The sequence below is a fragment of the Entelurus aequoreus genome, linkage group LG02 (genome assembly GCF_033978785.1).
Source record: "Entelurus aequoreus isolate RoL-2023_Sb linkage group LG02, RoL_Eaeq_v1.1, whole genome shotgun sequence".
NCBI lineage: Eukaryota > Metazoa > Chordata > Actinopteri > Syngnathiformes > Syngnathidae > Entelurus > Entelurus aequoreus.
This window is the reverse complement of record NC_084732.1, coordinates 79,126,948-79,142,180: the sequence shown is the minus strand read 5'-3', so window position 1 is coordinate 79,142,180 and position 15,233 is coordinate 79,126,948. Positions and strand designations below refer to the sequence as shown.

General features: G+C 40.9%; 1 protein-coding gene across 1 annotated transcript in view; it reads right to left on the bottom strand.

Moving 5' to 3' along the window:
- trpm5 (transient receptor potential cation channel, subfamily M, member 5) overlaps nucleotides 1–15,233 on the bottom strand; it is a 78,208-nt gene that overhangs the window by 21,455 nt on the left and 41,520 nt on the right. The window contains exons 12-16 of the mRNA XM_062069300.1: nucleotides 13,132–13,255; nucleotides 12,899–13,044; nucleotides 5,133–5,245; nucleotides 4,945–5,043; nucleotides 1,274–1,532 (exon numbers count right to left, since the gene is read on the bottom strand). Of these exons, the coding sequence (XP_061925284.1) occupies nucleotides 1,274–1,532; nucleotides 4,945–5,043; nucleotides 5,133–5,245; nucleotides 12,899–13,044; nucleotides 13,132–13,255 (741 nt within the window). The remainder of the gene's footprint in view (nucleotides 1–1,273; nucleotides 1,533–4,944; nucleotides 5,044–5,132; nucleotides 5,246–12,898; nucleotides 13,045–13,131; nucleotides 13,256–15,233) is intronic.

Below are 15,233 nucleotides of genomic sequence, written 5' to 3'. Positions count from 1 at the left end.
CAATGAGTAACACATTTTTGGGTAAAAGGCCTTTTTTAAATACTTTTTTCTTGAAGGGAATTTTATTATGGATTAATCTCATTAATTTTATTTACAATCACAAATCTTATGTACATGAACATATTCGAGCATGCTGTATGGAACTACTATGACCATACGCGGCAATTCTTGTAAAAAAAAATTCACTCATATCTTGCTTTTGAGTATATTTTAATGGAATAAAAATGATTTTGATCAGTATTTGGGAAGGAGTAGGACAAACCAGCAGTAAACGTTTTATTTTTTTAACCCATTATTGGGTCAGGGAGCGCTAAATTGCGCAATCCAATAGTTGGGTTGGGAATAACCCAATATTGTCGTGACCATAACTCAGCTTTTGTGTTAAATAAATTAAACCCAATAGTTGGGTTATGAATCAACCAACATTGAGTTATAATAACTCAACTTTTGGGTGAAATAATTCAACGCAAAAGTTGGGTTGAAAAAATAAAAAATAAAAAATAAATAAAATAAATATTTGAGTTAAAATAACTCAAATAAAGGGCTAGTCCTTTTTTGAAAGAGCAGTCGGGTTAAAATTGGGTTATTTTTTAACCCAAATTTTTTTAGTGTGTAAGCGGACTTTTGATGATATCTATTTAATATTAAAAATTCATTAAAAAAAACAAAAAACATCCATTGTCATGTCTTCCGTAGTGATTGTGAACAATAGGCAAAATTCCCCCCAAAAAGTGCTGCAAAAAGGTGAGTCTCTGACAAGTTTTTTTTTTAAACTGAACTCACAGGCCACCAGTTTAAAAGCCCGGAGGACGAAAAAGAGAGGACCTAAAATGGAACCCTGAGGAACACCAGTAGTAAAACTAAGGACGTTGAACAAATGACCACTGACTTCATCTAAAGTAAACAAGCTACAGCAACACCTTAGTTACCCAAATCATGTTACAAAATTAAAATGTGTAGCTGACAAAAATGAGAGGACTCAAAGGGGTGCCTTGAGGAACACCTCAGTTATGTAAATCCCAAATGTGGACCCCGGTGTTGTATGTTTGCGAGCAAGGTTAAATGTCAATGCAAGGATCTGCCAATGTGTTTACTGTGCTCCAAGTTCCTCTAGTGTTTTTCATTTTTGTCTCCTAAGTTTTGAACTGAACCCATTCTGGATTTGGCCCCCAGGGGCCACCAGTGGAATAGCCCTGACATATAGGCTATAAACTGTTTATACAGGGCATGAACTACACTTTGACAACAGTGGCATCAGTAATTTGGGATTCACCTGTCGAAGTTCTTCCAGCACCAAAGTGAAAACCCAGAAGTAGAGCATGATCTCCGGGGCCCCGGGGCCGAGGGGCGGTGGCGGGCGGAAGTCCAACAGGAGCACGTAGGTGAAGAGGAAGAGGAAGGCAAAATACATGATGACATTACCGAGGAACACGGTGACGGGAGCACTCCAGAAGCGACGCCAGCGACGAAGAAAGAAACGCCACCACACCGCTGCACAGCTCTGAGCCGCCGGGCCCCCAGCTGGAGAATCCCTGAGAAAAAACATTTATTTATCGTTGTTATGGTTTAAAGATCAATAACCGTATTGATAACATTTTAAACATCCTTCCACTAAACTAAATAGAACCATGTCTTTTTCGGCAGGCACGTGCACACATAGGGCCCTATGGGTGCTTGAGCCCCTGCCCTTTTTTGCCTTGTCTTAAAAAGTGCCCTCTGCCTGTGTGTGTGTTTTTTTTCTTTCTTTTTTTTTTTCTTTAAACAACATTAATAAATTCCTGTCAGGGATGTAAAAAAAACAAACAAACAAAAAAAAAAACAGCGGTACAAAAACTCCACGTTTTCTTGTAATACCGGGTTGTTTGAGCCTGCCGCTTCCGCCAGAGAGAGAGAGAGAGAGGGCTAGTGAGTGAGTAAGTGAGAGGAGAGAGAGCCAACTGCGCCCCTGAGGAGACGTGACAGTGGAGCAACTTGAACCTGTGAGTTATGGTCTAGTCGCCGTCCTCTTATTCAGCATCTAATATGGGTAATATTTCAGAAAAATGCTGTATTATTCTATTATTCAATGTGTCAGCTTCTGTTTTTGTCGGACGTCGGAGCACGGCGCATCAATTGAGCACGGCACATCAATTCCGCACAGAGCAGAGCGGATCGTGCGGGACAGGAAGTAGTGTACAAAATACAAAATAAAACACCGGGTTCATTTTCAAAATAAAATGCACTGTGTTTACGGCGAATCACATTTCTCTCACAGTAGAGGTTTAGATATAAAGTTTATTGTGACTTTGCTATTACTGTGTGGGTTAAAAAAATAATTATAATAATAATGATAATAATAACAATAACAAGAATAATAATGATAATGATAATAATAATAATAATAATTATTATTATTAATAATAATAATAATAATTTCAGCAATATTACCATCTGTATTTAAACTTGGTTCATGTTGATTATGCCTGCAGCACAATGCCAAAAAAAGAAAGGATACAGCCCTCTACTGGCCCCTGGTCCATATTTTTGGCCCTGTATTGCGTTTCAGTTGTTTAGTCTGAGGATTAGGTGAGAAAGACCATACGTTACAACTTGATGGTGTTTTCATCAAGTTAAGGGAAGAAGGACAGATTTTCACATTGAAGTTTTTTTCCATTTGGGTATTTATTTTTGTATTTTTTTTTCAAAGTCCATGTTGCACTGTTAAATGTTCAATATTAAAGTGCTTATCTTTAACAATAAATAGCCTAATAATAAACCAGTGTTTTGTTGCTTTTCATGTCTTCCAAGCCTATGATAATGTGAATTAACTCATTATGACAATAATTTGTTGACACAAAAGAAATGGCAATCACTTTTACCTACAAAAGGACACACAGCTAAGTAGTTAGCTTCCTATTAGCAAATTTAATTTTACATTAATTTCCATATTGTGTAAAGGACCAAAAAAAAATGTCCTGCCCTTTTCTGACTTTGAGCCCCTGCCCCTCTATAATCATGTGCACGTCCCTGCTTATAGGATTGTCCCGATATCAATATTTTAGTACCGGTACCGGTACCAAAATGTATTTCGATACTTTTTGGTACTTTTCTAAATAAGGTGGACCACAAAAAAATGGCATTATTGGCTTTATTGTAACAAAAAATCTTAGAGTACATAAACATATGTTTCTTATTGCAATCGAAGAACAATTTTGTCCTTAAATAAAATAGTGAACATACTAGACAACTTGTCTTTTAGTAGTAAGTAAACAAACAAAGGCTCCTAATTTAGCTGCTGATGTATGCAGTAACATATTGTGTCATTTATCATTCTATTCTGTCAAACTTATGAGGGACAAACTGTAAAAATCCATATCAAATCCACTTGTTCATTTACTGTTAATATCTGTGTGTTTTTCCGTCGCAACATGTTCTATCTACACTTCTGTTAAAATGTAATAATCACTTATTCTTCTGTTGTTTGGATACTTAACATTAGTTTTGGATGATATATTGGATAGGCAAATATAAGCTTTGGCTTCAGCCTATTCCTTTTTCGGTCATTCTTTTTATTTTATTTTATTTTTGTGTGTAAATGTGTATGATTGTTAAATATGTATAATCTGTACTGTTAAACTGGTCACACAAAATGGTTAATGGTTGATGGTTGATTATATGACCGAAATAAACGTATTTCATTCATTCATTCATTCATTCATTCATTCATTCATTCATTCATTCATTCATTCTTTCATGATACCACAAATTTAGGTATCGATCCGATACCAAGTAGTTACAGGATCGTACATTGGTCATATTCATGTGTCCAGGGCCATATTTCCTCAGTTAATAAACATAATCCATCCATCCATCCATCTATTTTCTGAAGACTGTGTAATGATAAAAAATAGTGTTGTAATCATAGTAGTATCAACTAGATACACTCCTGTACTTGGTATCATTACAGTGGTTGTCAGGTGTAGATCCACCCATTAGTTTTGGATGATATATAGGATAGGCAAATATAAGCTTTGGCTCTAGCCTATTCCTTTTTCGGTCATTCTTTTTATTGTATTTTATTTTTTGTGTAAATGTGTATGATTGTTAAATATGTATAATCTGTACTGTTTAACTGGTCACACAAAATGGTTAATGGTTGATGGTTGATTATATGACCGAAATAAACTTATTTCATTCATTCATTCATTCATTCATTCATTCATTCTATCATTCATTCATGATACCACAAATGTAGGTATTGATGCGATACCAAGTAGTTACAGGATCGTACATTGGTCATATTCATGTGTAAAGGGACATATTTTCTGAGTTAATAAACATAATCCATCCATCCATCTATTTTCTAAAGACTGTGTAATGATAAAAAATATTGTTGTAATCATAGTAGTATGGACTAGATACGCTCCTGTACTTGGTATCATTACAGTAGTTGTCAGGTGTAGAGCCATCCATGGCGTTTGTTTACATTGTGACGCCGGTGAGCTCCGGAGCTATTCCTCGTCCTGTGGGGATGATACTTGTAAGAAACGTACTTTATTTGTCGCCATGGAGACGAGGATTAGTGATTTAGAAGTAGCTACAACACTGCAGACTGCGGATGGACTTCAGCCATGTCTTAAAGCACCTCTTCCTGAGGGCGTTTCAGTGTTATAACTTCACCTTTATCGTTAGTTTTTAAGCCAAAATGCGTCCGTTCTCCCTTTTCTGTCTACACACTGTGTCTGCTTGTAAGTACTCCGTGATTGTGCGCTGCCGAACATGCTCCTCTGCTCGCAAAACCAGCAATGTCATGCCCAGGAACCGGTACTTTTCAAACAGAGTATAGTACCGTTGTTTATTCATTGGTACCGCAATGCTATACCAGTACCGGTATACCATACAACCCTAATGTCTTATTAAGTTTTGTGTGCTAATTAGTACGTTTCAAGACGAACGGACACTCACAGCGGGTCCTCTTCATCTGTTAACAGTAGAACCTTCTCCGTGTCCAAACTGTCCAACTCCATGAACTGTTCCTTGTTACGATTATCCAGCTCCTCGTCACTGAGGAACATGCACAACAGGGATAAAAAAAAACATGTTTCGCTCTGCGTTCGACGAGGATAAATTGTCTAAAATGTAAACATTCTAACCAGAACTTTATGAGGTTAGTCCAAATTAAAGGGGGACAGAAGAAAGACACGACAAGTTTGGAGATGGCCGTGTCTGTGGTCATTGCTCCCCACCAAATCTTGGTCAGCATTGCCTAAATGGAAACAAAAAAATGGGTTAAAATAAAAATCAATCATGCTTAAATTGTGATATGGAAATGTGTTAATTCCATATCGGGGCGGCATAGCTCGGTTGGTAGAGTGGCCATGCTAGCGACTTGAGGGTTCCAGGTTCGATTCCCGCTTCCGCCATTCTAGTCACTGCCGTTGTGTCCTTGGGCAAGACACTTTACCCACCTGCTCCCAGTGCCACTCACACTGGTTTAAATGTAACTTAGATATTGGGTTTCACTTTGTAAAGCGCTTTGAGTCACTAGAGAAAAGCGCTATATAAATATAATTCACTTCACTAATTAAGGATCAGAGCTCTCTGTACGCAGATTACGCGCTGGGTTTAGGGCCCCTGCGATCCGTCTTGTGTGAAAAAGCTAAATTAAAGTACGGCGGGACGCTTTATATGAAATGTTACGCAACTGTATTCCCTGCCGCTTCCTGCTCCGTCACTGATAAGAATAGCTTGTATGCACCTGGCATAACGTCTGGCTGGTTAAAGTTAAAGTTAAAGTACCAATGATTGTCACTAGGTGTGGTGAAATTTGTCCTCTGCATTTGACCCATCCCCTTGTTCACCTCCTGGGAGATGAGGGGAGCAGTGAGCAGCAGTGGTGGCCGCGCTCGGCAATCATTTTTGGTGATTTAACCCCCAATTCCAACCCTTGATTCTGAGTGCCAAGCAGGGAGGTAATAGGTCCCAGTTTAATAGTCTTTGGTATGACTCGGCCGGGGTTTGAACTCACGACCTACCAATCTCAGGGCGGACACTCTAACCACAAGGCCACTGAGTATGTGAACTATGCTAGGCACAAAGCGCTGGGCTAGCCAGCGTCTGTTGGCTTTTTGCTTTTCTCGAAAAGAAAAAAAAGCCCTATGCTTGCCCTCTTTTAGGCTGTTGGAACCGTTCAAAACGCAAAACACAAACCATTTTTTAGAGTTCCTCAATCAAGAAGGGCGAAAGATTCTACTAAAGACAACGAGCACTCTTGTCGAAGAACGCACAAGTTGGTAGTGATCACTTCGTTAAAGGTTTCTTTGGTATACTTTTATCATTTCCCATTTAAGTATTGTCTTGGTACCCCACTTGTCACCATTGCTTGATTCCCCTTAAGGGCGATGGACGGCTGAGTAGCGCTTATACAGCAGCAGCCGGCCTCCGTGGCTCCCACTCCCTCCCCTCTGTTGCAAGTTTTGTTGATTCTATGTAACATGTTTATGTGTCGAAGGTCCTGGGTTCGATCCTGGGCTCAGGATCTTTCTGTGTGGAGTTTGCATGTTCTCCCTGTGGCTGCGTGGGTTGCCTCCGGGTACTCCGGCTTCCTCCCACCTCCAAAGACATGCACCTGGGGATAGGCTGATTGGCAACACTAAAATTGGCCCTAGTGTGAGAATGTGAGTGTGAATGTTGTCTGTCTATCTGTGTTGGCCCTGCAATGTGCAGCTGAGATAGGCTCCAGCACTCCCCGCGACCCCATAAGGGACAAGCGGTAGAACATGGATGCCTATGTGTGCTATGGTTATGAGGTTTTTTTCCTTGGTCTCAGTCTGGACCCCCTCCCTGGAGTTCAGCCTTTGACAGAATATTATTTTACTCCCCCCCCTCCCGACCTCTGTAGCTCCCACTCCCTGTCCTCTGTTGCGAGTTTTGTTGATGCCATGTAACATGTTTATGTGTGCTATGGCTGGACCCCCTCCCTGGAGTCCAGTCTTTGACCCCCCTCCTAAGCGTTTACCTGTTTCTCACCTTTTATATGTAAGGGGCGCCGGAAGTTGTCAGACCCGTCAGCGATCCTATTTCTGTCTCCCTGTAATGTTTGTCTGATCTTGAATGGGATTGTGCTGAAAATCTCAATTTCCCCTTGGGGATTAATAAAGTACTTCTGATTCTGATTCTTTGTATACTGTGCGAGTGTTTCGTAAACCAGCAACTCGGCGAGTCTAAATCGAAGAAATCATATGTGAGCAAAACCTAAAAGAGTTACGTTTTTACCAAAAGGAAACAACAATAAATGACGCTTTCAGCACATACGCCATGTTGACGTCTGTGGAGGGGAGCGTGGCCTGCGGGCCTGCCGCCGAACTGAGTGTGCCAGGACTGGCCTCGAAGACAGCGACGGGTGAGTAGATGGCCCAGGTGGACCTTGTTATCTAATCACCTGTCGCCTTTATTAGCAGCAGCCGGAATGAGACACGGAGTTGGAGTTGGAGTGGGAACAGAGAGAGAGAGAGAAACGAGCTCAGAAAAATACTTTTTGCTGGAAAGCAAAAGCCATGCAGAATTGTGTCACGAGGTGTTGGTGACGAACCCCGAGATGCAGAGAAGGCAGGCTTGGTGCAGGAAAACATTATTTAATGTCCATAAAATTAAGAAAAAACACAAACCAGGAACCAGGAACGGACAAACTGGAAACAGGGAACAGGAACCAGCAAACAAGAACTAAAAAAAAAAAAAAGACAGAAAGCAGTCCACGGCATACAGGAACAGCGACAAGTAAGGTAGTATCGACATCAACAATACTCCAGCACAGACTGAATGGCAAGGCAGGTTTAAATAGCAGCTGGCTGATTGACACCAGGTGTGGCCAGGTGTCAATCAGCCGTAGCTGAGGGAAAACAGCCCTCAGGGAGACAAGCAGGAAACAACCAAAATAAGAGCGCTGACAGGAAATAAAGACAAACACAAAGGAAAAACTAAAACATAACCAAACTGTCAGGGACAAGCCTGACAAATTGATGAAAAGAAAACAGTGTTATATTCTGAATTCCGGGCTCTCGTAGCAGTGTGTGGTGGTCCGAGGAACCCACTAGAGGGAAACCTCTACAAGGTCTATAGTTATATTTTGATAAAGACAGGAAAAACACGCGTACTCGTAACGATGCATGCAACAAAAATAACAAACATGGCTGTAGACGCGAAGTTAAACCATTTGTTTTGTCATGTAGAATGATGTCTGGAGCACAATAGTTCGATATGTCTGGGAACGCGACCGACAGACAATCCTTGAGATCACTCGACAAATCTTTGTTTGATAACGTATGCATAGATTTTTTTGCTCGTATATGCTTTTTGTGGTAAGATCTAGGCCCCTTGCGTATTCAGTGGCCATGTTGGTTTGGTGGCCCACCACTTTGTTTACTTCCGTTCAAAAGTAACAAGACCGAATACAATAGGGGTGTCAAAAAAAAAAAAGATTTTCGAATGGATGGCAATTGACTAATTTTTGATTTTATTTTATTTTTTCAATCTGTCCCATCCAGCCACTCAGACAAATCATATTGTTGATGTAGATGCCCATATATGCTGTACGAATTTACTTTAAAAAAAGACAAGTGTGGAATATTTCTCTTGTTGCCTTATTTGTATTTGACTTTATTAAATGATTTGGTAGAATTTTACTCACACTAGTCAGTACAAAGTGCGTAAATTGTCCCACAAGAGGGCAGTATAAACCTTCAAACTGTCTACCCTGCAGTCTGCAGTATCCAAGCAAGTATTCGAACCTGGTTAAAATTGTAACTTTCCCCATCAATCAAATAATACCACATGGTCTGCGGACCACCACCTTCTTCATAATGCAGTAAAATCACTTAACTGAGCTCACGCCGCTTTGACATCTCGTATCAACATTATGTCAAAACATTAAATATTAACCGGATTAAAGCTGTCACCCAGTTTAAGAGGCTCAAAGAAAGATATTCTTCTGACAGCAAAGTCTAAATTATTCTCAAAGACTTTGCCAGAACATAAATGTGATTTGAATAATACATTGCAGGCGACAACAAAAATAAATAGGAACGTGGCGACCTTTAATGAATAATCTAAGGAATGAGAGTAAAATAAGATTCAAGGGGAACTTAACTTTTTTTTTGTAATTTTGCCTATCATTCACAATCCCTATGTAAGACAAGAATATATGTTTTGTTTGTCTTTTTTCTATGCATTCTAATTTGTAAAATACGGCATGTACCAGGTGGCTAACAATGCAGCTCACGGGAGTAAACCATTGCGCTCATAAAGGCCTCTAAACAATACTCCATTTGCATCTGAATATTAACCAAGTATTAGCGTTATTAATACTAAACCAGAGGAAATACTTTTAGCTATTCAGCTATTGACAAACTGAGCTGGTGAGCTGCTGCATCGCCTCTTAGTTGGTAAAAGTTAATTCTGGATTATACATTATGCCTCTCATTTGTATAGTAGACAACAACTGAAAAGTTTGTCAACTTTGACCAGGAGATGCAAGAAAGACACGAAAAAACCACTTTTTTCGTGTAGTTTTTTTAATGTTTTACTTGCATTAGGATTAGGATTAATTCTTCATCTAAACATCCAATCTGTCAGCATCCCAGTGAGAGCAGACATTGTACAGTAAGCGATTATTTTATTATGTTTAAGCTGTGTTTCTTTTTTAGCACTGGCTCTCTTTAGCACGCAGCTTCTAAAACTTGTAGATCATCCTCTGTATACCCAGGCTCAAAAATATAAGGTCCTGGGTTTTGAAGCAAAGTAGTCTTTGTCGTTCCTCATGAAGTCTGCCATGAATAGTAGTAGTGTTGTTGTTGAAGGAAATAGCAAACATTGTGATGCGTCTGTGGAAATAATGCGCTGCCGCATGCTTAAAGGAACAAATTATGTATATATTACATGTTATTATAAATGTGCCTGTTTTACTACATTGCATATACATTTACATCATGTATATAGAATTTTGGAGGTTTTTTTTTTAATATTTTTTTTTTACAGCGCTTTATAGGCAGAACAGAGAATCCAAGAACCTTAATTGTGAGCTGACTTGTGCAAACATTTATTTACGATTTAGAATGCATTAAAAAAGAAAAACATGTCTCACACAGGGACGTGCGGTCAGGGTAGGCAGGTGAGTCATTTAAAAGAACAACTAATAATGAAAACAATACATGTCCATTAAACTATGTAATAAGTGTATTTTTTGTATGATTACAGTTGTTTCTTTTTTACATTTACTTGACTAAAAATCACCCAATTTGCACACAAACCTAATATGAGGCTGTTGTGTCTACTGCTGCATGAATTTCCTGCCTGGCTTCCAATCTGTACATCGCCTGCCATCTCTGCACCCTGGGGTCCGAACCCACAACGGCAACAAAGAATGTAACAAAATCCCCATATATATTTTTTAAATTAGTTTTTTTATTTCAACAACGCATATAAATCGAACTAAGACGTATTTAGTCACATTTTTATGGAAAAAAAAATACTGTATTTTCTGGACCATAGGGCGCACCGGATTATAAGGCGGACTGTCGATGTATGGGTCTATTCAGGTATTTTTTCATAAAAAAGGTGCACCCGATTATAAGGTGCATTAAAGGGGTCATATTATGATTTTTTTCAAAATTTAAAAACATTTCCTTGTGGTCTACATAACATGTAATGGTGGTTCTTTGGTCAAAATGTTGCATAGATTATGTTTTACCGCCCGACCGGAACTCTCTAATAACTAAAGTTCCGTGGGTGAATTATGTAAACAGTTTTTAGGGCTTCCAGAGCGAGATATAAGTTAGAACTTTACGCTACTTTATATTAGAAATGGCAACAGCAGAGGGTGAATGTCCCATAACAAGAAGATAGTGAAAGAGAAGAAGCTTATCGACTAGGGTATCGGCATGGACTACAGTGGCGGACGTGCGCACATTTTCAAGACTCATGCAGATCTCAAATACACATCAGCAGGTACCAGTAGCTAAGAAAAGTTGGTTTTGTATAATATTGTGAAACAAGACGCCAGATAATATGTCTGCTAATGGGTGCCATTTTGCGGTCCTTATACACACACCATAGTAATACTTGTATCTCTGACTACGGTAGCCGTAATGGGCCGACAATCCATCAAGCGGTGCAGCTTCAAAGTCGTACGAAAACATTTTGACAGATTTTTGAGTGCCGTGTGTAATGTTCTTTATTTTCAATGGAACATTTAAAGTTTTGGTGTTGTTTACTGGCGTCATATTGCAGTCTACACCTGTCTCTTATGTGTGACTGCCATCTACTGGTCACACTTATCATCACACCATCTTTCTGTCTTGCCTCTGGTGAGGGCGGTCGCATTTTTTCCCGCTCCCTTCTTCTCCCTACTTGCTCTCTTTGTTTTTGTCTTGTCTACACACATCAGACATGGAAATGATCAGCTGGACTCTCGACTCAATTGACAAAATCTTTTAGACGAGGAAAAGAGCTTTTTGGGAGCCTGGCTGCCCTGATGGAACCAGTGCTGCGGGGTACATGAGAGATTCCTGGGATAAATGGAGAGTCATGTGCCTCTCAGTCCTTTCCATCGAGGACGTGGAAGACATCTACCTATTTGGAACCGTGATCGCGGGGCACCTGCTGATTGGGCTGGGCATTGCTCTGGTGTATCATCAAATTCGTAAGACGATGGCAGCCACTCAAGGGGCCCAAAGGCTGTTCGTCGCAATGGAAGGTTTTGGCCGGGCTGTGGCATCACAGACTGGGGCGATTTCTAAACTGGATCGCAAGATGGATCACATCATGGAAAAGCTGGTAAGGGAAACATTGGATATGAGGGCCAGCATGGACGAATAGAACAGACAAGCCATTGTAATGTCTGCTCGCAGAAAAACAAAAATCCTAATCTCCGATTTGACTCCCTCGAATGGCCTTGACGCTCCAACAACAGGAGCAGGCTGTTCTGAAAACATCCCCGAGGACACCTCAATGATGGACGCTTTTGACCTCCCTCCCTCCTCAACGACACCTGGAGTCAAACTTTTACTTGCATGCAGAACGGCCCCAGGCCTATGAACATGAACACTACATCAACACACCCAAGACAATGGGCATACACCCCCCCCCCAACCCCCCCCCCCCAACCCCCCCAACCTCCGCCCCCACCCCACGCCTTCACCACCGCTTGATTCCCCTTCGGGGTGATGGACGGCTGGCAGCGCTTCATAGCAGCAGTTGACCTCCAGGGTCCCAACTCTCCCCCCCCCCCCCCCTCTGTTGTGAGTTATCGTGATTAAATGTAACATGTTTATGTGTGCATGGCATGGAGGTTTTTCCCCACTCCAGACTAGGCCCCCTTAGGTGCCTAGTCTAGATTGTATTTTTTTACTCATCTTTTCCCCAGCGTTTTACCTTTTTCCCACCTTTTACGGGGCGCCTCATGGCGACCCATCAGCGTTCCTGTTCTGTAACCCTGTACACTGTTTGTTTGTCCAATCTTGAACGGGTTTGTGCTGAAAACATAGTTTCGTTGTAGTTGTTGCAGTGACAATAAAGACCTATCCTATCCTATCCTATCCTATCCTATCCTATCCTATCCTATCCTATCCTATCCTACCATGTACCAAATAAAATTGGTTCCAGGTCGGTAAGCACAGGCAGAATTATTCCGTACATTAGGCACACCGGGTTATAAGGAGCACTGTCGATTTTTGAGAAAATGAAAGGATTTTAAGTGCGCCTTATAGTCGGAAAAAGACGGTACTCCCTTATTTTTCTAGTTGTAGTTTAATTTTAATAAGATTAACAGGGATTAGAGCATATGAGTTGGAAGTCACCGCACGTCACCGGTCTCACATAAGGATTGCAAAGTGCAGTTCCCCTTTAAAACATTGGTCACTGTTACCTGAACTCCGTCGTGTGCAAAGAAGGACTTGGCATCAGCCTCGGTTGCCAGGTTCAGGACTGTGGATTTGCTCCAACACTGTGTCCTCCTCACTAACAAGGCATACGCCCTGTCCTCGCTGTTGGAGTAACACTCCCCAAAGACATCTGTCAGGATACACGCCGTACGTCAACAATGCTGCAAAGTGGACTCGTTTCATCCCAAAGGCGCCCTGACGATGTATATACACTCACCAAGGGCAAACTGCTCGTACTTGGCCTCCTTCATGCTCCGCGCAGACTCGGCCTCGGACTCCAGTCGCGCCATCTCTTTCAGAATTTTACACCCGGCCAGCGCCGCCGCCACTGCCTCCGGGCCCTGAACGGATAAAAAGAAACATGAATCCAGGGTATCAAGTTAAGAATCTTATCGCGCGTCTGTGCTCATTTGACTGAGTACACATGTTCTTATCTATCTATTAACTGGGATTTACTCCACCGTGCTTGTGCAGCTTCACGTCTAAACAGGCCACCTGGTGTCGACGTCTTTACAGTTGAATTGCTGCACATAAGCCGTGCTTAGCTTGCCGTGGTATAAATATTCATGGGAAACCAGGGGTGCCCAACGTGGGGCCCCGTAGGGCTGATGTGTAGCTTTTCAAATTGAATACATATTCATACTGCCCTCCAGGGATGCCCTTAGCAAAATTGAAACCCTAAGCAAATTTTTTTTTTTACATTTTTTTATGTATGTGAAAAGATTTTTATACTTTTTAAATCAAACTTGAGTTTTGTTCTAAAACAAATTATTGAATTTTTTGTGTGCAAAATAACAAATTTAACACAATTTTTCATTTTTTTTTATTGAGACAAAGATTATTAAAAAAAAGTCTGCGGGCTATAGAGCGTTTTCTTTTCAGGCTCCAGTACTCTGGAATGCCCTCCCGGTTACAGTTAGAGATGCTACCTCAGTAGAAGTATTTAAGTCCCATCTTAAAACTCATTTGTATACTCTAGCCTTTAAATAGACCCCTTTTTTTAGACTAGTTGATCTGCCGTTTCTTTTATTTTCTGCTCTACCCCCTCTCCCTTGTGGAAGGAGGGGCACAGGTCCGGTGGCCACGGATGAAATGCTGGCTGTCCAGAGTCGGGACCCCGGGTGGACCACTCGCCTGTGCATCGGTTGGGGACATCTATGCGCTGCTGACCTGTCTCCACTCGGGATGGTCTCCTGCTGGCCCCACTATGGACTGGACTCTCACTATTATGTTAGATCCACTACGGACTGGACTTTCACAATATTATACTAGACCCACTCGACGTCCATTGCATCTGGTCTCCCCTAGAGGGAGGGAGGGAGGGGTTTCACCCACATCTGCGGTCTTCTCCAAGGTTTCGTATAGTCATTCTCATTGACATCCCACTGGGTTGTGAGTTTTTCCTTGCCCTTATGTGGGATCTGAACCGTGGATGTCGTTGTGGCTTGTGCAGTCCTTTGAGACACTTGTGATTTAGGGCTATATAAATAAACATTGATTGATTATTTATGTATTTAATATTTGTATGCTTACTATGGTATATTATTTATTTATTATTCATTTGTTCACTGTTCTGTTACAGAGAACAAGGAAATTGGATAAAATTGATATGTTTTGAAAAGGGGTAGAATTAAATAAGCTCTGCTTTTTCCTACTCCTTTTCGGACGTGCTGTAATGAAACAACTGGAGTTGTGTGACGCATTACATTGAATCATATGCATGTTCCAAATAAACTGAAACTGAAATGAACAATTTTTTTCTGGCAACGCTCCGGTTTGAAATTTGATCCCAGTGTCAAAGCCTATGTGTCAAAGTCAAGAATGAATTATCTATGGCCCCCGGGATGATATTTGTTTAGTATGAAAACCGGCCCGCAGGCCACAGCCGCCTTCTGCTGTTTTGCACGCACCAATACTCCATCAGTGTTGGCGCTAGGAATTCTCAAAATGGGGTCCCAAGTCATACAAATGGGGTCTCACAGTGAATTTTTGGGGTCCCACTTTTTTGTAAGAGTTTTGAAAAAAAAAACCTATAAATGTATGCATTATCCTGTTGTATCTCACGTTCTATATTGTGTTTTGGAAAAAGGTTGTCGTAAACGTTACTTAATTGCATGTACCAATACTCCATCAGTGTTGGCGCTAGGAATTCTCAAAATGGGGTCCCAAGTCATACAAATGGGGTCCCACAGTGAATTTTTGGGGTCCCACTTTTTTGTAAGAGTTTTGAAAAAAAAAACCCTATAAATGTATGCATTATCCTGTTGTATCTCACGTTCTATATTGTGTTTTGGAAAAAGGTTGTCGTAAACGTTACTT